Source organism: Lepisosteus platostomus, chromosome 1 (assembly GCF_059453375.1).
Source record: "Lepisosteus platostomus isolate fLepPlt1 chromosome 1, fLepPlt1.hap1, whole genome shotgun sequence".
NCBI lineage: Eukaryota > Metazoa > Chordata > Actinopteri > Semionotiformes > Lepisosteidae > Lepisosteus > Lepisosteus platostomus.
Window position 1 is genome coordinate 49,324,061 of NC_142611.1, and position 22,730 is coordinate 49,346,790.

A 22,730-nucleotide genomic window follows, 5' to 3' on the forward strand; every position below is an offset into this window, starting at 1 on the left:
ATGCCTGCAGAAATTAGTAGTGCGCAGCTCCAGAACTCCTAAAAGTCATACTGGGAAGTAGGGCTGAAACTGCATCAGTGCTGATGCATAGGGAACTGAATCCCTAGCATGACTAATGGGCTTTGGAGGACTGTGCAAAACATAGTTGATTCCCAGCCATGCTGCATCATAGTCTTTTTTGATGGATGCTTTTGTTTCTTTGTTTAAAAAAATCTAGAATCTGCAATTATTTTTGTTATACCCAACCAAACTGGAATATTCAATCGTCTCGGCCACACACAGAGGAGGATAAAGAAGTGAAGGCGGATCTATTTGATGCCACCCGGCTTTGAGCCACTTGCCTTTCAATATGCCAGAGGTCCAGGCTGCACAAACCTGGTTCCAGAGGTTCAGTGCTGATTGGGGGAGAGGTGCATCCTTCACCCCCAGCCCTGCATGCCTGGAAGCACACAGGAGGCCACAGAGGTTCCCTGTTTCCCTGCCACAGAGAGGGCCCTGGCTAATCCCATGCTGCTCAACAGTTTGTGCGCCACCTCTCAGGGACTCCCAGTCACAGTCGATTCGCGCCATCCAAGCTCAAACCCATGATCACATGAGCCCAACCTGCGTTTCGCCAGTTGTGCCACTCAGGAGGTCCTTGATGAATGCGTTCACAAACAGTTCCTTCAGGATGGCTTTTGGCAGAAGACAAAATATGAATCTAAAAACCAGATAGTACAAAAAACATGGAACCAGATGTGGAAATAAAATACAGTACAAAGAAGCAGCCCTTGAAAGACACGCTTTTTAAATGTTCTGTCCTTTTACTTTGTCTACAGGGACTAGGTTGCAAAATTTTGATTGTTCCACTTTGATGCGATACCAGTTCTGCTGTATAATTTACCAGTCTTTTTTAAGCATTTGCCTCTTATTTTACTCATTTAACAAAATTGTACATCTTCATTACCTCACATCATTTATATCTAAACACAACCAGTTCTCTAGTTGCAAGACTAAGAGGAACTCCTTACATTTCTAAAGGTCTTGGATATATTTTCATATAAGCAAATCGTTTCATACACCTCAAAGATAAAACAAGTGAAAAAATGTCTTTAAATGAATGTTTAAATGTTCAAAAACGTTGTATTTTCATCCTCGTGAAATGTTGCCTTTAATCCCCTTTGACAGAAAAATCGTATCCATAAGTTCCCTTTTTACAATTAATATCAAGAAAAGCAGCACAGCTGTGTAGTGGTAAGTATTGCTGCCTCTCAGTGCTGGGGCCCTGGGTTTTCCTCCCATAATGCAAGACATACTGGCAGGTTAATTGACTTCTGGGAAAATCTGACCTGGTGTGAGTGTCTGTGTTTGTGTCCCCCATCTTGCGTCCATTGCTTGCCTGGTTGAGCTCCAACTACCCTGGAACCCTGTATTGGATAAAGAAGTTAGATAATGTATGGCTGGATGAAGGAAAGCTGTGTTTCAATTGTTAGAACTGTTAGAACAGTTTTAAAAACAAATCTGTTAGTCACTATGCCTTATGTAGCACTATTGAGCTCAAGAATCCCAATGTTCTTTTTCAGGTAGAAATACGTTAACTAAAAAAAACTCCTGAGTACAGGTCTCCTAAAACAGCTGCCACAAAATACAGAGGAAGTTAACGGAGAAATGAATATCATCTTTACAGGACAACGGAAAGCAACTACAGCATTCTATAGTGAGACTGCATCTTTTTGAGGCCAGAGGATGGGCAGATAAAAATTCCCCACAATCCCCAGTAGATAAGGGCGGGCAATGAGGGCAGAAATGGGGGTAGTTAATGGATGTTTAGCAATGAAACCCCAGGAAGGGAAGATTTATGGCCCATACTTATTCTAGGGCTGGACGTGAGGCCAATTATTTGAGATAGGCCTTTTTTATCTTAGCATGACTTTTTGGTTTTCCTCTTCAGTACTTTTGTTTGTGGTGCCAATGTTGTTTTACCTGCCCATCGTTGCAGTGCAACATCTCCTGAAGAGCACCTTCACAGTTAAGTGTCTAGAAGGTACACAGATGAAGTTTTTCAGGCGTGAACATGCCGCAGTGCTTTGCTCCTAACCAATGCTCTTAAAAGGACTGTGTTTTTTCTTAAAGACACTAAATGTGAGGGAATAGTTTTGCATTGCAGCAAGTAACCTAAAAAGGAAAAATTATAATGAAAGAATCAAACTGAATGTTTAATTAAACATGCAGTGAGACAGCACATGCTAAAAATGAGTCTTGAAAACAGCTCTCAACCTGTAATACCAGATTGGCCGATGTATTTTTCCCTCAGCCTTCCAAGCCAGCCTTCACAGATATTTTTCCCCACTTATCTGTTTTTCACAGAGCAAGCACATCTAGACAGATGTGAAGGAGAGGAGACCATCACATCAGCACATTCCATTCATTTTTGTGTTCCTAGCAGTGGTTTTCTTTTCTCTGGACTTCATCAAGCTAAAGATCTCAGCTGACCAGTTTTTCAACATGCTTCACAATTCCTGATGAGATGGCATTAACACATCTCTTTTGTACCAGGCAGATTATTTACATTAAAGGTGTGGAAACCAGGGGGAATTGCCTTTAGAACTGGGAACAAGAGGCACTTTTACACACCAAGGGTTGTGGTAGTCCGGAAGATGTTCCCCAAGCCATGTTGAAGTCGATATCCTTGCCTCTGTCAAGATGTGGGTAGCTACTGACAGCATAAGCTAGATGGATTGAATGGCGTCCTCTCATTTGAAAAAGTTCTTATGATCTAACTGACCCGACACGAAGCTCAAAATGTTTTTCAGAGAACAATAGGATTTGGCATGGAGCGGTATTTTGAACAAGCTGTATATCCTGTGTCTGGGACAGGTTGCTCCCAATACAAATAGCTTGAAGTTGTGCAAGCAATTGGTAACAAGTACATCGTAACCACAAACATTGTTTTTTTTAAACTATGACACCAATGGTGTTTATAGTTGTACAGCTGGCAGCCAGTGTCTGGGCTCAGTAGCTGACGCCTGCCTAATTGCTGCTGGCTGTTTTTTAGGAGGCCTGGAGACCCACTGCAATAACACAGTGAGATAATTAGACTCTTCCTGAATAACTTCACCGGAAAATTGGGACCAGTGACTTCAAAGGTTTTGAATGGCAACAAGAGCCGAGAATGGAAAAAACATTAGGGCAGCCAGGTGGTAGTTTGCTAAAGACGAATCGAAATAAGTATTTTTGTTTCGGGAAGAGACAACTGTTTTCACAGTTCCAAAATCCATCTGTACAAGCACCTCTGTCCGAGGCGCTGCATCATTGCGCTGTCTATTGTTATGCTAATCCCTCTGGGACACAGTTGTCCAGAGTTTTGCAGATCGGCACAATTGTTGGGGCAAAAGAATCCATATGACTAAACAAGTATGTAAAAGTGCACATCTGCCACAGCATCGCCATATCTCTGCTGTTTCAGCTGCTGAGTAAACCGAAATGTAGAAATAAAAACAAAATCATTACAATGTCAGCAAAAACTGCAAAGAAAAATAAAAAAAGATTTAAAAAAATAAAAATATGTTAATTGCAAAACAATTGAGTAAATACTTACTAGCACCAACTTTCAGCGATTACAGCTGTCTTTGTTTGCTTAGGTTCGACCAGCTTTGCACCCTGGGAAATTTAAATTTAGCTTTGGTCACCCATACAAGTGCTCATTTTCAGCTTTCAAGTTTCAATTAAAAATTTACACTTAAAAAAAAACATGTATACCCTTCCATCTATTTTCTTACCACTTTATCCAACACAGGGTCACAGGGGAGCCATCACAGCGAGCAGCAAGAGCAAGGCGGGATACATCCTGGACAGGATGCCAGTCCATCAAAGGGCAGACACACAGATACAAACACACACACACCAGGGCGAATTTTTCCAGAAACCAATTAACCCACCATAGTATGTCTTTGGACTGTGGGAGAATACTGGAGCACCTAGAGGAAACCCATATGAACATTGAGAGAACATACAAACTCCACACAGACAGCACCCCCAGGCGCTGAACTCCAGGCCCCAGGTACCGTGAAGCAGCAAAGCATTTCCACCATGCCACTGTCACCCAAAACGTCATTGATAATTCAAAAAAGTGGCACATCATTGGAAACGGGTGAAGACTTTTTCAAGGTGCCCTATATTTATGTGAGCACCAACATTTATGTGAGCTTGACTGTTGGTGCAGTTTATTCTGACATGTAAATGTGCATCCAGCACTTCCGGGCTACCTCCTAGTCCACACTTTCACAGGTAGAATTATATTTTAAAAGTCTGTCTTATCCTGCTAGTCTGTGAAACCAGTAGGAAGATGCAGTCTGATTGCAGCTGAAATCAGGAGCAGCTGAAAAGACAGTAATTAATGATGCAAAGCAGCAAATGCCAAACAGAAATTTAGAATGGCACTTTTTAAAAAAAAGTATTTTTACATATATGATTTTTGGGGTGAGAGTTCTGCTTATTGTAGTGGAAACATTTTGTATGTACACTTACAAAAGTAACGTTGCTTTTTACCTGAATAAGTTGTAAAGTTAGGGTACAAGGATAATCATACTTCTACTCCAGTTCCATCTCTGCATACTGTTTCTTTAATACAGTCACATTTCTGAGGATCCCAGTGGTAATTAGTTAAATGTTTTAGAGTCATCAAGGAGCATCAAGACATTTCCTGTGTTTTGCTGTTACTAAAGCTGTTGTCCTCATTTAGCATACAAGAAAGCATTATTACTTTAGGGTGTGGGAATGCTAACAATGCACGGCAATATCGCAGTCCCACAACATTCGGCAATGTTAGGGCAATTGTCGGTCTGGCTTCTAACCAAGATATAGTCAAATTCCCCTTGTCAACAGCACCATCTGATAGGCCCCCTGGGGAATTTTGCTTGAGGAGGAAAACTGCTTATAACTGTATCTATTCCTCTTCCCCTGAAAGAAGGAAAATAAAAAGATGCCCAACATCTCTGTCCAGTACCATCTTATCCAAAATACAAATGTTATGATAAGGGGACAATATATTCCTCCCTGCTGCTTTTATGAGCTGGTGTCTGCCTGGGACTGTTAACTGACTGAGTGACCTGCAGGAGAATGTACTTGCATGTCATGATCTCACTGCAATAGTAACCCAGTGCTGCCATTACACAGAGACAAAAGAAAGTCTGCAAGTCTCTTCTGGCCTTCTTGGACTCTGAGCAGATGGTATTATAGAGGCCTCTAACTAGCCTGATTCCTTCCTGTTTATGTATGTCTGTTTGGCTCCTTTGTGTGCTTTCCCCTTGTATTCAGTGAAGAACAGCCTTGAAAGTGTGAGTTTTTATTTATGTTTTATTTTCCATTTGATATTTGATCCGTCAACAACTTACTGACCCCATGCCCCCCCCCGCCTTCCAAACAAATCTACTTATCCATATCAACTTTGCTTTTATTTCCCTGCTTTTACACCACATCTGAAATCATAATTTGTTTTTTTACCTTCCACTGCTCTTAACTAGGATACACCTTTCTCTCACCTGGAGCACTTGGCAAACGACTGGGACACAGGATATACAGCTTGTTCAACATACCGTTCCAACACTGAAAGTGGAAAGAAAGTTGTGGAATGTTGTGGAAGCCGATATCCTGTCTCCTCTGAAATATATGGATGAAGTGCTGGAACCAATGAGCTTGATAAGCAAAATGGTCACCTCTTGTTTGTAATCTTTCTTCTGTTCTTAAAAAACACACGGCTCAATGGAAGCTGGTTATTAGTTTCAATCATAACACGTGGCTCTGAGTATCATTGCTGTTAGCCAAGATGTGAACACACTTTAAGCAATGTCAAATACTAGAAGTATTTGGGTGGGTATAGTGTGAAATATATACAATTTGGTTAATTTGTCATAATGTATGTCATTTGGTTAAAAACAAGAAATCCTATAGCAGATTTAAAATGATTATTTTTAGTCTATTTTACTATTACGTAGAATGGACAATAACCACACTCATTTTTAATGCTGAAACCCATGCCAGTTTGACAAATTTTTTATTGGTTTGTATAGTGTACACTGAAAAAAAGGAAAGAATTTCAATCTTGATCACCTACAAATAAATAACATAAATCTAAAAGTTTAGAAGCAGACAAAATAGCTAAGATACTGTTCATTCATTGCAAGAAAAGTTTTAATGTTTTTAAGCTGTAAACGTGCTCTGTTTCTAAAAATAATATTTCCTTTATATATTTTATATAATAAAAATATTGCATTGTTTGATGAAACAGAACATGGATCAATGACTGCCATAAGTAATAAAAATCTCTTTGACAGGACCGCCAGAAGTAGTTAGGTAATGTTTTCTTGAGCCAAGCAGAAAAAGAAAAAAATACATATATAAGTGCTTTAGAAATTGCACATTCTAGACACCTCAGATTTGCCAAAAGAGCTGTCTTTCCGAAGCCATTCTGACTGTGTTTATCACAGTGAGCAGCCTTTCAGTCTGTGAATGTCCATGCACATTGATGTCTTGTGTAAATTCAAAATGAAGTCTTTCGTAGTTATTCATAAACAGATGTTTGCCTGGGTGGCTGGGACTCAACATGCTGTCTGGTGTTCTGAAGACTTGAGCTCTTCCTTCGTGCTATTCCTACAATTCAAAACATAAACACACAAATATCACACAATGAACAGAAACAACTGTTTCTGATGAAATCGGAACAGAAGAACTTTATGTTTAACTTTCAATGGAGTTAACATTATGAAGCCCAACAATTAAACCTCTATCTTCTGTTCTAAACTCTTCCCTCTGTATTAAATCAGGGAATCTTATAAATATGTTTTTATTCAGTCTACTGACAGTTTGATGTAACTCAGGGAAGTTTATAATTTGAAAGAGGGCTGAGGATGCTTGCTTTATTACTTAAGGAGAAATAATTTCTCCTTCAAGCATTGGTTTGAAATCATTTGCGGATTCATTCACTTTTAGGATTTTCTCTTATTATGATCTTTAAAGAGACAGTGTCTCAAAGGCTATTGTTTTTTTTGCTATTAAAACTTGCTTCATTTTGCTTTGCCATCCTGCGACTTTTTCCATCGTACACATCACACTAAAGTACTATATAAACATAATGATTGGACAGTTTCATGTGTCCTTGGTCAGCGGTTCACTTTAACCATATTGCAGGACATACAGTATGTGAGCCCTAGTTACTCTGAGTGAAGACCAATTCTATCTCATAGAAACTGTAGACAGGATGCCTTTTTATAGAGCTTGTCATCCCGGAGGATTTTACATAAAGGAGGCTGCCCACTTCATCCACCACTGGAGTGCTGCATCCACCTGGGTGACACACAGAAACCACTATGCACCAGCAGCCCCACTTACACGACAGACATTCGGAGAAGCAGGATGTTGCAAACCATCAGTGTGCAAAAGGTTTCAAGTTCAAAAGAATATGGAGTAATCTCCAGGTTGCTTGTAATAGCCCCGGCAGGAACAGTGAGTAATATGCTCATCTTGCTCAATGGTTGCAGTATTTACAGTACTGGGGCTCTCAAGTCTTTCCGACCATTTTTCATCCTTCTGTATGATCACAGCCTCTTTGTTCTGGAGAAGGCACCGCTACATTTCTTCCTAACTGATGACAGCTGATCACAGACAACCTGCCAAGTAACATCTGATGTGCATTAACTGGATGTCAATCATTTAATACCATTATAAAATACAGTGATTTACCTGTATATATACACAACATATAATAACAGTATAATGATTTCATAACTGATTAAAGTTCAAGTACTGCACAGTTATTTCTAAGCTTATGAGAATAACATTCACAGCAAAGTACAAAGCTTTTTAGTGGAGACAATTGAGAACTTTCTGCATAGTTTTCGCATTTACATTTTTAGAATAAGGATACATTTTGGAAGCTCCTGTGGTTTATAGGTAATCCGCACTGACACATGGAGTGGCCATGGGCAAAATGCGCTGTTTTTTTTCTTTTTTCATTTCAAATACAAAGGAAAGAAGGGGTGGTTTCAATTAAATTTCTGGCCCTTTATACTTCAGCTACTACACACTCACCAAAGCTTTGAGGTTCAAAAGAAACAAATACCCCAAAATAATCAAAACATTAATACGTAATGGCACAGGAAAAGAAACAAAATGGATTTAAAATTATTTATTAAATTTCCTTTTTTATGTTCCTTAAAAGAAACATTTGGAACTGTGGACGTTACCTGTTTTCCATGGTATAATTTGCTCTGAAATCTATCCCACATTTTTATTTCTCATCTCTAGCGTTTTTCGCTAGTGATGATACAACATTAAAATATAGATTTAATTTTAATTTTAAAACTGCAACAGTTCATTCTAAACTTGCAAAAGTCCAATCTACATAATGGTATGAAACTAGCTTCTGACCTTAATTATACACACTGTATACCTGAACTATTACTCTCGAAATGTCTCATCTTATTTTCCATACTGTCATCAGTCCCTATGAATGTATTTATTTGGAAGATGGTGCCCTAGCTCACACTGTTTGTTTAATGCAAAGATGGCAGGAATGTCAGTGCTTTGCAAATACGTCATTGTCTGGCCAGTGACCAAACAGGGACCTACAGCCTGTGGCCTGTCCCTTTCAGATCCTTGTAAAATCATCCCATCTTACTCACTTACAAGGATTCTCTCACACAGTTCAGGTGCCAGGATGAGCTTCACTCCCACAGAGATAACTGCTGATCGCTTCCATACAATGTGCAAGTGCACTGCTTTCCTGTACAAAGTAAAATTAGCACCCCAATCAGCTAAACCCATTCCAATTTTGCCAATGATGTATAAACTTTCAAAATAAACAGGACATAGACAGGTGCTCTTTCCAATGGTGGACATCTATTTACTCATACTGTATATACTGTAGTCTCGTCTCACTGTCATTAAATGAAACATTTACTTCAGTATTCCATCCATCTTCTAACTGCTTGATCCAGTACAGGGTTACAGAGGAGCCAGAGACTATCCAGGCAAGCATTGAGCACAAGGCAGGACACACATACTGGGACCTGAGTTCCCAAAAGCCAATTAACCTAACAGTAAATCATTGGACTATGGGAGAAAACTGGAGCACCTGCACAAAAGCCATGGGAACATGAGGGGACCATGCATACTCCACACAGACAGCACCTCAGGAACTGAATCCAGGGTGCAAGGTAGCAACACACCAATGCACCACCCTTACTTCGGTATTCTTTTGGGAAAAAACAATGAAATCATTGAGTGATGGAAAAGCATACAGTGATCTGGGCTTTTGTTCATACAGAAAGCTGCTTCTTGGAATCAAGACGCTTCATACAGAACTGAGGCAGACAAAACTCCATGTGCTCATGGCAGATATTTTTAGCGGGATAACCAATGCCCAGTTTGGATCATGCTTGGAGGTGGACTAGGAACCGAGCCAGGTCATCCATTTCAGAGCACTATCTTTTCTTTCGTTCCTATCGCCCAGTCTTTAGGATTCATAAAACATATGGCTTGTGATGAACCAAACTGGAGGAGAAACAACTCTGCAACGATGGCTAATCCTACCAGCAGTGCTGTCTCGTGTAATCATGCTGTCAATAATAAGGTAGAAGTTTACTTCTCAAGAAAAACTCACCTTCACCAAAATGTCAGTAAGTTAACTTAACTATCATTTGGTTGTATTAAACCACTCATACTGACTTTTGTTAGGTAGACAGCACAGCAAATTCCATGTACTGTATGTCATCAAACATACTTCTTCTGGAAACAAACTATCTTTTAAGGTCTTTCACCATCCTTTCATTTGCAGAGTCTGACATGTTTTGGGATTTACGTTCAGACAGTGAAGAAATTGTGGAAAGGTGTAATCACTCAATTCAGACTCTGCAAAAAGAGTTTCTGTTATCTGATGGAGCCTATACAAAGGACTATCCTGCTACCTCCTAATATTTTTTTTAATTACAAATGTCTTTTATGTTAACGAATAACAGAACATTTGATTACTTTTAAACGTGTGATTGTTAAAAAAACAGCAAAAACCTACAATAAAAAACACAAGTATGAAATCTTGTTAACAGCAGGAACGCATTCGAGGTAGGTAAGAATAATCAAGCAGAACTTCAGCCCAACATTGCTAGAAACAAGCATTAAATCAATTCAGAAGGATCATGAATGAGTTCTAGGCGTAGTTCCCCTATCTCCCGAACTAACACATACGGCAACGTTTTAAATTTCAAGCTGCTTTCCCTGCAGCTGTTACAGTCCGTTATTCTTAGAAGAAAAAAAATGGACATAACTAAAGTGGTATAATAAATCAGCGGTCTACATAAATACATTTATAATGCATCAAACACTGCAGATCATTAATTTGAAATAAGCAAGGGAATCAGTTTTAAACTCCACAAACGCTCATTCAAAACCTTCTTAATGAGCCCCGGACTTTTTTTTTCCGTTTTCTCCCGTCGTTGCGAGTGTTCCCTCAGACTTGCAGGCTCGCTCTAACAAAGGGATTTTTTCATGACCCCCCCACTCCACTCCCCCCCCCCCCCCCCCGCCTCTGTAACAGCTGCTCTCAGTGTTGTATCCTGAGTGATGATGAGTGTTTTTTATTTCAAAGTGTTTTTTTGGAACAGATGGCCAGGGGAGAGCTGGGGAATGTGCCAGCGCCGCGCTGGGGAATGTGCCAATTCCTGCAGTGAGTGAGTGCTTTGGGTTCCAGCTCGCGTGCCTTCACCCTGCCCTCTGCCCTAAGTGGCGCCAGCAGGACTTCCCAACTAGCGCTATGAACATCTGGAGTCTGGGACTGCCAGGAAAAAAAAGGGGGAAAAAAAGGCTCAGCTAGTTTCCTACTGAATGAGCTTACACTAGGTTAGCTTATACAGTCAAACTCGACTGAAGGGGTTTAAAAAGACGCCAAAACATACAGTGAAGGTACATTACGCTTAAAGCAATTTTATAAACACTGAAAAAAAAACCTAACAGTATGGATTACTTTGAACAACTGCTACCCGTCCTTGCCAGGTTTAAACGAAAATAGATTTGCCGAGTACAAAATGTGTCAGCATGAACCGGTTTATTTTTGTACAGCCGAGTATACAAAATGGCGTATACAAACAGCTTTACATACCTCTATTTGTCTGACTGGTTTGACTAAAAAACAATCAGTTGCTAAATCTGGAATAAAGAAATAATTGTACGGTGACCGGTGCTTTGCTTTTAAAAACAAATGTTCTCGGTGCAAGGAACTGGTCAATTCGTTTTATTCTAAATGCAATCAAAATCCTACCTGCTTGGTGTTAGACATATGCTTTAATTAATAAACCGGTGGAAACATATATATATAGTAGTAAATATACAGTATCCATCAAGCTGACTCAATTGCACAGTTGGCAAAACACGCCTTAAAGGGATTACAACTAAAGAACACAAAAACGCGAAGAAAGTGTCAAAGATCATGGCAAATCACACACAGTGTGGGTTTTGAGACGTAGAAGTAAAACAATGTATTATTCTATTGAACACAACAACACATTGAGGAATTCCATATTCAAGATATGCAGAAACCGAAAAGAATTTTGCACTAACGCTTATATACAGTCTCATTTATTTAGGTCGCAGGTAGAAATATCGGATTGTGATCAGAAGGAGTCTTCGTTAGTATATTTTGTCGCCCACGTCTGCTATTGTTAAATGTATAGTAGTGCAAATTGGTTAACACCAACATTTATAGTCCCACAATAGCGGGACTATAAAATGAGTTCTTACTACCTAAAAAGGACATGTGTTGAATTTAAATGCCTGTTGGTTAATTGTTCGCGACTTCTGTGGTAAGTTTAATTTTGCCGTATTTTGGGTGTGTTTTTCATTGAGCGGGTTGGGTTGGACCCATTTCTCTTGGTTAAAAGAAAACACTGGTGTGTCCTTGGGCACTGTCATTTCAGTTGTACGCATCTATGAGTAAAAGAACAGCATTTGCCATTTAAGAACAACACTATAGTATAATACACACACAGAGACCCATGAGGGCTGTTTAACGATGATGTCAGGACAGGTAACCTGCAAGGGACAATACAGTATATACTGCACATACAGTATAAGAAATAAAATAATTTAGAATAATATCACTGAGTTAAATCAATGCACCACAAAGAGGTACACCAGATCTATCCTCTATATTAGGCTCAAAGTAACTTGTAACACCCCTGTGTGTGCGCACTCGCGCGTGCTTGTGTGGTATGTGTGCGTGTAATAAAAAATACCTTCCAGATTTAGCATTCTGAACATCTGGATTTGGAGGCTGCCAGAAAAAGATGTGATGGGCTAGCTTCCTACTGAAATAGCTTACATTACTACTGACACTGAATAGAATAAACAATAGCAAATAGTATTCTGACAAATATTTAACAATTTTTTTCCAAAGTAGTCATATAAACATCTGGATCCTTGAACTGGTAGCCGTAGAAAGAGAATCGCAATACTGAGTTACATCTTCAGGAAGAAAAAGAAACATCCTGCCACCACAGTTACGACTGCAAAACTGAAGAAAACAAACGCACAGAACTCAGTGCAGCTTCAGTGAGGTTCAATGAAGGGCAATGCTTAAAACGTTAGGGTTATACAAAGGCACAATGTTTGCAAGTGAAATATAACATCTGTGATACTTAACAAAGGGTAAACTTTAAACTTTCTAATCTTAGTTATCTGCTTTAATATCATAGAAAGGATAACATTTTCATGGCAAGGGAAGCTTTATATGTAGTAAAAGGTTGTTTATACCAAGGCAATCAAAATCAATACAATCATTCTAAACAGGTGGGAGGGAAATTTGTGAAATTCCAGATAGCCAGTTAGCCTCACTAAAATTTATAGGAGGATTATGATTTGCTTACGATTTCTTCTAATAAAGTTCAATGTGTGTATCTCAAAATTTGTGATGAATTCACAGGACAAATCTTGCAAAATATTTAATTCGGTACTGTATGATCTCACGTTGGTGACTTTACCTGCCTTCCAATCAGCACTAGTTTTAGATCACCTCAGTAAAACTAAAATGTCTAATTCACTTGTTCACTTAACCTGTTGAAAGCAACTACTTTATATGCTGTTTTATGGGCAAGTGTGCCTATTTTCTAAAGGCTTAAGTTTCTAAAACTAAAGGGATATTTCCCTAGAGCCTTTTAATTTACAAATGGTGTGTTGTCCAAAAAAAATCAAGCATTCCTCAGTTGAAATGATTTAGTAATAAAGTATTTTATCATCCATCTCTGTTTTAAAAACATTTGTTGTTCATGGAAAAAATATAGTAACTTCTTTTATTATTAACCTTAATAATTCTAATAGTGAACAAGTAGCAGGGACAAGAACAATTAAAACATTATTAATCAGCCCTTGCCAACAGCAAACATCTGGACTTAGTAAGAACCAGAATTCTTTATCCCTGCTACTATAACATATCAAAATGTGTCATGAAGTGACATCACAGCAACCGATTACAAACAAACAACATACCCAAAACGAGTCAATTTCTTATGAATATATCCAACAGCTGGCGCATGTTACAACATGCAGTTATTTTCAGTTGGATCTCTTACTCTCCGTGTTCTGTTAAAAGATCACATCAGTAATTGAATCCATGTCTTTCAGAGGAGCAAATATTGTACAACTGAGAAAATGTCCTGCACCTATGACACTTGCCTTTCTTGTGTTAACTGTGGAGTAAAGCAAGTCTCATTTATAATCTTTTAATCCTTTAAGTAACACTATTTATTAGTTTAACTAAATTTTAAATTTGGATTTTTTAAATATACATCTCACAAGTAATAATCTCTTGCCAGCCTGGCCACATACTGCAAAGGACATTCCTGAAACCCTAATTATAGAACTGAGGTCCATAAGAAGAGTGAGAAGCGTCATTTTCCATAGAATTTATAAGATACTCTGGGTTTTCTGGATGAGGTATGAGGTGGAAAAACATATTTTTTATCTCGTGTCACAACACAATGGATTGTAATATATATGTTAAATATAAAACTGCATAAATGAGATAGGAGCAAACTGATCTTTAAATTAAACTTTAAACATGCTGGATAACTCGTGATACCTGTGTAAACTGAATGCTGTAAGAAGTCTGAACTTAACTACAACACAGAATGACTTGGATTCAGGCTACTGTTTGTAATCAGCTTTGAGGTTTGACTCAGTATTTTTATTTGTCAACAAAGACTGTTCAGGAAACGTTTTGAAATCTGAATTCCAAAATCACTCATTTTAGTGGCCAGACTGCAGAAAAGCAAGCAACAGCAGTAGCTGATGCTAGTTAAAGCGTTAATGTAAAAATAAAATGTCTCCCAGCCTGAGTCTTATTCATGCATTAAAAATCCTGCTGATTTATGGTAAACCCTGACATCTGGATCCAGGAGAATGCTGAGGGAAGTTCAGTTCAAGTTTACAAAACTCCCATTGTCATAAAACTCTGCACAAAGGCATCAATCACCTCCTTTATTCACCCATGCCTCATTTTTTCTTTATTTTCTGGAGGAAAGCTGGCGGAACACTGAGTTTCCTTTCAAATACCACTTGATTATGATTTAATTTAATTGGATCTTTGTTATGCAATGTAAAGGAATGCATTCGTTAATTAGACAGAGTGCATTCCTTGGAATTCCCAGTGCCACTGTTCTCAGAGAAAGCCATTTACAGTCACAGCTGTAAAGGTGACTATGTTGTGTCAGATCGGAGCGATAAAAAAAATATTTTTTCGACTTCAAAAAGCTGCTACTGAAATACAACATAATTGCCGACATATCATATCCATAGCTGAATATTTCCTGCAAGAATTTACAAATACACAAACCATTCAGGGCTCCTTGAAGAAAAGAAGCTTTTGCTTTAATAAGTCAGAAAATGCTGAAGCCATAAGCATTTGATTTTAACTGAAGGGCCCTGCTAACAACAAAATTCAAAATGGTGTTTTATGAGGTATGTCATATACTGTACATTTCATGCTTTACATTCATGACTTAACAAACTCCAGTTCAGCGTTTCTTTCACTGCTGTATGAACAGATGTTAACAAAGAGGAATGAAGACTGGTAGATAACACAAGATAAAAAAATAACACTCTTATTTAATTATGCAAGCCAGCCGGATGCACATTCTTCTTTATAATACGGACTTGGAGATTGCTCTAGCTGTATTCATGCTTGCAGTACATATGTACAAAGTGTTGCTTTGGGTAAAAGCAACAGGCAAATGAATAAATATTATTAATAATACCCGTGCATACAGCTGGACATTTACTGGAGCAATTGGAGTGAATTACCTTGCTCAAGGGTATAATGGCAACATCCCAGCTGAGAATCCATGGCTCTCCTGTCTGTTGCCCAGAGACCAGAATACTGCTCCACACGACTGGCAACATCAGGGTTTATTTTTGCTCTATCTACTCTTGCCCTGCTCCTTATATCTCAGCCTCAAGTTATGATATTGAGTTATAGTTCCATGCCAACAGAGTGTAATAATAAGTGCTGTATTTCGCGTGCCTTCGTCTCGCTACATGCTTACCTTTCTTTTCTTTGACCTGCCCTCAGCCTGCAGTGTCCGAGTGCACTGCTCCACACATTCAGAAAAGCTCATGTTGCTGTGATCAGAGGTGTAATCTAGGTCAGCCAGCTGGGCCAAAGAAAGAATATAATTGCAAGCAATTCTCAGTATGGCCAGTTTAGACAACTTCTGTCCATAGGAATAGCAGGGCACCTGGAAGAAAGAAAGTAAATGATAAGTCATTAGGAGAAAAACACTGACTCGTGTGTTTACAGCTTTAGATCTTTTTGCCGTCTTCAGCATCATCTGAAAAGTAGCAATTTTTTTTTATTCTTTCAGGAAAGAAGTCAAAGAATACTGGCCGAGAGAAAGGAAAATACACCAACCAGGTTGCGACACCAGCAGTGAGCCTCTTTTCCTTACATGCCTTGTCACATGAGCTTTGTATCACTACCAGTTACACTTCCTTTTCATCAAAGCTGACAAAGCTGTTCACAGGAGTGAACATACCCACAACAAGGGTAACATCTGAGTTAACCTGCAGTGCTTTTAAATATCCATCTGTAAGGCTAGGGTGTACCCATGATAATAAAAAAAGAGTTGCTGTTATAGTTAAAATGGTTGAACGGCAGATAACATACAGTATAAACAATGAACAACGAGACTTCATAATCAAATCTGGATTTTTTCTGAATTATAGGCCTAATAGATACAGTACTTTCCTGAAGAATTAAAAAAAAAACTGCATGGAACTGAATTCACAGTTTTGGTTAAATGAAACTGTGCTGTTTTACATTTGTGCAAAAACGCTGTAAATCAGTATGGGCTGAATACTTTCCCCAACCACCCAAACAGACAGAGTCCAAACTCCCACTGGCTAAGACAGAAGCCTCATCTATCACTACACTGTGTGGGCTGGGGGATTTGTTCTCTTCATTCTCCATACAGAAAAAAGCAATAGAAAGTCATCTGAAACCACTGGAAAGCAGCCCTCGAAGGCAGTGTTGCTAGTCTAAACGCCAACAGTTCTCTTCATTAGCTAGTGCTCACATCTGCCCAAGGTCGTTCCACCTTCTTCTCTCAAGAGTCTTCTTGGTTTCCAGCAGACTCAAAAGAAAAAAGTCAGATATATCTACAATGTTCGGGTATGGAGGACATGGCTCAGCTCTAACAGACTCTGCCTTGGTTGACTCTGTGGTGGTTTGGGGGTGACTGCAAATCCACACTTCATTTTGTCTCCAAGGGACCTATTCAATTAAACTGACTTTATACTAAAGTCATTACGTGAAAGATGACCACCAAGTCTTCAAAATGCAATGATTACAAACCATACAAGAATTTTGCATAAAACTGCACGTAGACTGTTAAATTCAACCTTTTATTTTGTTATTTCTCAGTGCCACTAGCAAGCTTGAAGATTAACAGAATTGCCATAAGTCCCTCCTTGTGCAATTTAATAGCCTATAAAAATATGAAATGTCTATAACAGTAAAAATGAATGTTGAGTAAATGAAGAAGGGATTTAAATGTTGCTTAACTAACTGCCTAAAGGGGAAAAAAAGTATTTTCCTTAAATCATAAATAGTGGTAAAACCTTCATTTGAATTATGCTTTTTGCATTAACTTTTCTCAATAATTGCATTTTCAGTAAGAAAAAAAAAGATGTAATTGCCATTCATTTGTTGCCTGTGACAGGCTTAAAGCACAAAAGATTCAGTGTTGCTGGAATTTTTCATGTTGTAATTTGCTGACCTTATTTTTGCATTGGGAATTCAAATATTTTAAGGCTCCTCAGGGATACTGGTGGGTTGGCTCAAGAATGGCTGTTTGGAATCATATGGAGACTTCACTATCCTATAACTTTTTCTGAGCAATTTTCCAGAAAGTTCTTGAAAGGTTTAGAAATACAGGTGGCTAAATTCCAAGATGTTACACATAGTATGAGTTTAGATTTTACAGCATGGCATTTAATCAGTAGATATCGGTGCTGTTAGGAGAAAAATGATTCCTTGTTTTTTGCCAGCACTGAAAGTTATGTAAGCATATTGTCAAACTGCATCACTTCAACGGGGGTAATAGCGTAACGAAATATGAATAATATGCATATAGAATTATGTAGACAATAACATGTTCATGGTGCGTTCACACTGAAAACATTTAGTATCTCGGTTTCCTTTATGGAAAAAGGTAAAGTAGAACTTTCCCTGCTACTACTACAATCTGGCTAGACAAAAGCACAAGACTATATAATATTTTTCAGATCATATTTAAAGTTTACATACTTTTACACGAACATTATACAAAACAGTGGAGCACATTTCTGTTGTTTTTCAACAAACGCCTTAGGATTTATAGTAAATCTGAATAAAGTAGCGAAAGTCATATCGATTAAAAAAAAACCTACTATTCACTGAAATACAAATGCATTTTGTTCAAACAACATAGTGCTTCATAATTGTATGCCGTTGTCCCGGTGCTAACTTCGGAAGACCAGACGCTCCAGGTACTGTAAATGAAATCGTTATGTAAAAAGATTAACATTAGTATGGCCCCTGAAACAGATGACAGTCAATTCATTCTTAAATTTAAGTATGATGAAAACCCCAGCTGGACAGCAAGCAATGTAATTGGGAAATACCTGCTTCCTCAGCGCCTCAAAAGCGGCACTGATGGTATGCACTCGGGTCCTTTCCCTGGCATTTGCTAGCAGCCTCCTTGTCTGCTGAATGGCTTTGATCTCGGTGACGACGCCAGAAGTTTCACCCAACCGTTTCCTAGGCGATGCAGTGGGGTCGCTATTATTATTTCTGTACGGTGACTGTGAGACTGAGGTGTAGGAGCTTTCAGAGGGATGCTGACACAAAAGTATTCTTGACTGAAGTGCCTGTTCTTGGGAAAATGACTGCTGATGGTCATAGCCGGTGACCGGCGTTGATCTTGTACCAAATGTGTCTTTACCTATAGGAGCCGGTGACTGTGACGGAGCGTGCTGCCCTGTTAATACAGGCAGTGCTGTAGTCCTCATGTCAATAGCTGTGTTCGAGTTTCTTCTTAGGTGAACGACGTGTTCCAAACATTTGGAAGCTCCAGTAGCTCTCTCCTGCAGCGATTCCTCATTAGAGTTTCTCCCAGTCCTTTCTATCAAGTCACCTAACAAGTGCTCACTCATCTTGGGGTCCTGTTTGAAACTTTTAATTCCATTAATATGCTTCACTGCATCCCTGCTTTTCCGTTTGAATTTTTTCATCCCATGTATTTCCTTCCCATAAAGACTCTTCCAGTTGCCCTCACCTAGAAGTTGTGGGTTCTTCATTTTCCCACCTCAAAAAAGGAAAAAAAAATAGGTACGGGGATCTAAAAAGAATAACAATCCTGCAATTTGAGGCAAAAAATACCTACAAGGTTCAACTGTGGAAACTACGCGCCCTGTAATAGTAACGCTTTTAAATGCGCGAATCTTCTGCAGAGTGCATACATGCGTGTGACTCCTGTGGATTCAGAGTGTCATCTGAAGTCCCTGCCGCATTGCCAGCATTTTTAGTGAATGCGCTCGGAGATCCATCTGTATTTGTTTAGCCTCAGTTTACACAGAAGCCCCTGTTGGTGAGATCAGTCAGCACGCCGCCTGCAGCAGGGAGACCGCCTCACAGCCAACGGGCTTCCTAGCACTTCAGTACAAATATTGCGACTAATTTAAAGCTGCAGCGTTCCAATGCGAAACAAGAACAACACCCTCATTAGACATTAGTGATGACTGCGGCCACACTGAGGACTTACGGGCTTAAGCGCTACCATTTTTAATCCAAATTCATTTATACGTCTTGCCACATTTTTTATTCACACAATATATAGCCAATACAACTTAAAACAAATACGTTTATGTTAAAATTGCTTCACTTCACTTGCATAAAAAAAAGAAAATGGAACTAATGGCGTTAACATAAACGGGAATTTACTGTATGAGCGAAATCCAACAGTGCAGCCAAATGGTATTTCTTATTTATAAAATAAAACTTTAAATTCGCAAGGATGTAGCCGTTTTCTAGGCTTTTGCAATTAACTATTTTACAGCGAACAATCTGCGTGTTTGTCCGCTCATATTTCTCATATTCAAAATGGTATAGAAATTAACAATGCTTAGTTTGCAGCTCGGACGCTGAAGCAGCTAACAAGTCGAAAAACATTTTAAGGGCAGCTTGGAATTCAGACTTTTGCAAAATATCTTACAGTGCCAATCTTCCCACTTGGTAAGGTACGGAATATGCAGCCACAGCGTCCTGTAAACGTGCTTCACCCTTTCAGTGGAAGAACCAGTGCATAACCTTATTAACAGCAGCTCATTGTCCATTGAAAATTTGAAAATTGAAAAATCATCCACAGCCTGCATTGAAAGGTAAACAGACTGGACCGCACTTTATGGTGTGGGCACAGAGAGCTAGGTAAGACTATAAAAGTAATTCCCCTTTATACAGTACCCGACCCTGCTTCAAAAACCCAGGTCATAACAGGGGTGACAGCATTCAAGGGTTATGGAATTAGCCCTCAACACTTCCTTATTCCTCATCTGTCCTTCTGGTCCTACCTAAAAAAACAACTAGTTTTTACTCTTATTACTATACTGTGTGAGATATGATAAGACATTGCAACAGTTGCTTCTTTATAAATTATGGTAGACATGTGATTCAGCCTCCTTTGACCATTTTGGGAATTTCATTAAACTTGTAACCTTAACCTCACACAAGATTCCTTATCTATTTGTTGCCCCTGTGCTGAAAGACTTAACTCTTCATGTGGATTGTCTCCACTCAGGGCTCCACAGTCTCAGTCATTGATATCGCCTCAGGCAATAAGCTCGCTCCATAAAAAAAGGTTTCCTGCGTTCATTTGTAAGGTTAAATGGTTTCTCTGTGGCTAGATTTTCATCTGAGTCACTTCAAAAGAAGAGACTGAAGGTATGTGGATGATTGTCCTTACTCCTCATTGGCTTGCTGGCTTGCTTATGAAAAGATTCATACTTATTTCAAGAAAGACATTTTAAAAACTGGCACATTGACACTGGGTCCTTAATATCCTTTGTACTATGCAATATGATGTGATGCCGATATCATGCACTTGCACAGGTCAGAATTAAAAAAAAAAACATTTGAAGTGCAAGATAACAAATGAACAACAAAAAGTGTAGTGTTTCAGAGCTAAAATGGCCTCTTCTGGGGGCAAGAATGATGTAACACAGTGTCGTGCTAAGAAGGGTTATCAGCACAGTAATGGTTAATGTGCTGTATTGAACGCATGCCAGACGAGCAGTGTACACAGCTGGCTCCCTTTCACTGCAGCTACTGAGACCTTCACAGCCAGCTGGGTACTAGTGTCATTTTTCACCAGCAGGTGTCCCTGTATTTTGTGAAAAGACTCTTTTTCACTTTTCCCAGATGAGCTGTTAAACCCACCTTCTCTCTGTACTGTGAACATTACACACTGTAAGTTGTTCTGTGGACGAGCAGCAATATGATGCCAGATGTCTTTACTCAACATGTGTTAATTAAGCCTTGCCTGCTTAATTCTCCACAGCCTGATTAATTCCATGGTGACATCTAATCTACTTTTGCCTAAATTTTTAACCACCATGCGTTACATAGCCCACGCCAGAATGGATATGTCCTTCTGGCCCAAATATAGCTATCGGATTGATTTTTTATCTTAGTTCTGCAATTCTGGAAAGCTCTGGGAAATTTCCAGTGAAGAGTGTGCTCTGTTCAATCCGAGGCTGTTGTTTTTCTTTGTCGTCTATTTGGGTAATACTCCTATCAAAAACTAACTTCACAGAGCCTCAGGGATAAACTGTCCAAACAGCTAAAGCTCCAAGGTTACTTAAAATAGACACCTCATCTAAAATGTGTACAAGAGGGTTCAGTAACTTTGAGTAAATTGCAAGGAGTCTGCACAAATGCTGGAACTTGAGCCAGGAACCTTCTGGTTTTCACAGTTTTCAGATCACGGATTCCTCTCTCTGATATGGGACAGCTTGTCAGAAGAAGACAGAGAGCAAACCTCATCTGATAGTAGCATTTGTAATCATTTTTAATGCTATGACTATGAAAAAAAGTATAGATTAAAAAGACATTTCAAGAGAAAATCATTATTTTATTACATTAGTCTTTTCACCGTTTTTTATTGGTAATAGAACTTACCAACCGTGGAGGTCTGAATTATAGATTGTACAGTTTACTGCAAGAAAAATAATGTGAAAGCAAAATACAGTTAGAGAAACTTAGAACTGCAGTTCCTGCATATTTCTAAATACAATGAAACTCCACCTAATGAACGTAGGACTCAATATACTAAAATATTCAAGAGAGCTCCCAAATAATCAGTGCTGTAGCTCTATGTGGCAGCTTTGAAAGAACAGGTGTGAGGAGATACCTGTGTCTTGCATGTAGGGATTGTTTTTTGAGTATTATGAGAGGGTCAGGTGGATGAGAAAATTGCAGGTCTTGTCTCAGTAAAATTCCCTTTCAGCTCCTTCTGTCACTTCCTGTTTTGCAGTCCTTGTCTAGAGTTAAACACTGCATCAATAACAGACTTCAAATTTATCTTAACATACAAACAAATGTATTAGCCTTTCCGTCTCCTGACTTCCAAGTATACCCTTGATAAGTAAATGGTGTCTGGGCCTTGGAGTTCTGCCAGTCGGCACCTACATCTCCATTCTCATGTCACTGTGGTCTTAACATGATGTCTGGTCTCCAAATTGAGGATGTAGGATGGAACCATGTCAGGAAGATTCTGCTTCGCGGCAGGCTTCTCTGATAACTCAGAAATTGTAACAATATTTCCATCCTTTAGTCTGTCCCATGCCCCACAGCCCATCCTGAAATAAGCAGAGGGGTGAACTAACATCTGCTGTATGCAATTGGTGACTTCATCTTCTGACAGCTTTGTTCTTATGGAACCAAGGAAGACACCAGGAGAAACATTTTGTTTCCAGCGTATGAAATACCTCAGGAGGCATCAGCGGGCTTTGTTTGGAATGAAAACAATTCAAGGGCCATACATATCAAACACATAGATTGTCATCAAACACTGCCAAAGTGTATCTCCTGCCAAGAACAAAAAAGCCAGGCTTATATTATATGGGGCATTCATCAGGTCACCTGGTAAGCCCTTTTATACTTTGTGTGAAAAGTACAT

General features: G+C 39.0%; 1 protein-coding gene and 1 long non-coding RNA gene across 2 annotated transcripts in view; one reads left to right on the forward strand and one right to left on the reverse strand.

Annotated features, from left to right (window-relative positions):
* Positions 1-3,729, forward strand: part of LOC148678044 (uncharacterized) — a 5,762-nt gene extending 2,033 nt beyond the window's left edge. Inside the window, exon 2 of the long non-coding RNA XR_015936275.1 lies at positions 1-3,729. This exon is cut by the window's left edge and continues 327 nt beyond it. This is a non-coding gene — a long non-coding RNA (uncharacterized LOC148678044).
* Positions 3,730-6,014: 2,285 nt separating this feature from the next.
* atoh8 (atonal bHLH transcription factor 8) lies at positions 6,015-19,165 on the reverse strand. The gene is made up of 3 exons (XM_088630860.1): positions 18,181-19,165; positions 15,564-15,755; positions 6,015-6,627 (listed from the first exon to the last, which is right to left on the reverse strand). The coding sequence occupies exons 1-3, from the start codon at positions 18,853-18,855 to the stop codon at positions 6,622-6,624; spliced, it is 873 nt and encodes a 290-aa protein (XP_088486986.1). The 5' UTR covers positions 18,856-19,165; the 3' UTR covers positions 6,015-6,621.
* Positions 19,166-22,730: the final 3,565 nt, after the last annotated feature.

Excerpts from the sequence above, each read along its gene's own strand:
- atoh8 (XM_088630860.1), bottom strand. The coding sequence starts at position 18,855 with ATGAAGAACCCACAACTTCTAGGTGAGGGCAACTGGAAGAGTCTTTAT. Across the intron at positions 15,756-18,180 it reads TTGAGGCGCTGAGGAAGCAG|GTGCCCTGCTATTCCTATGG; the intron begins GTATTTCCCAAT and ends TCTTTCTTCCAG.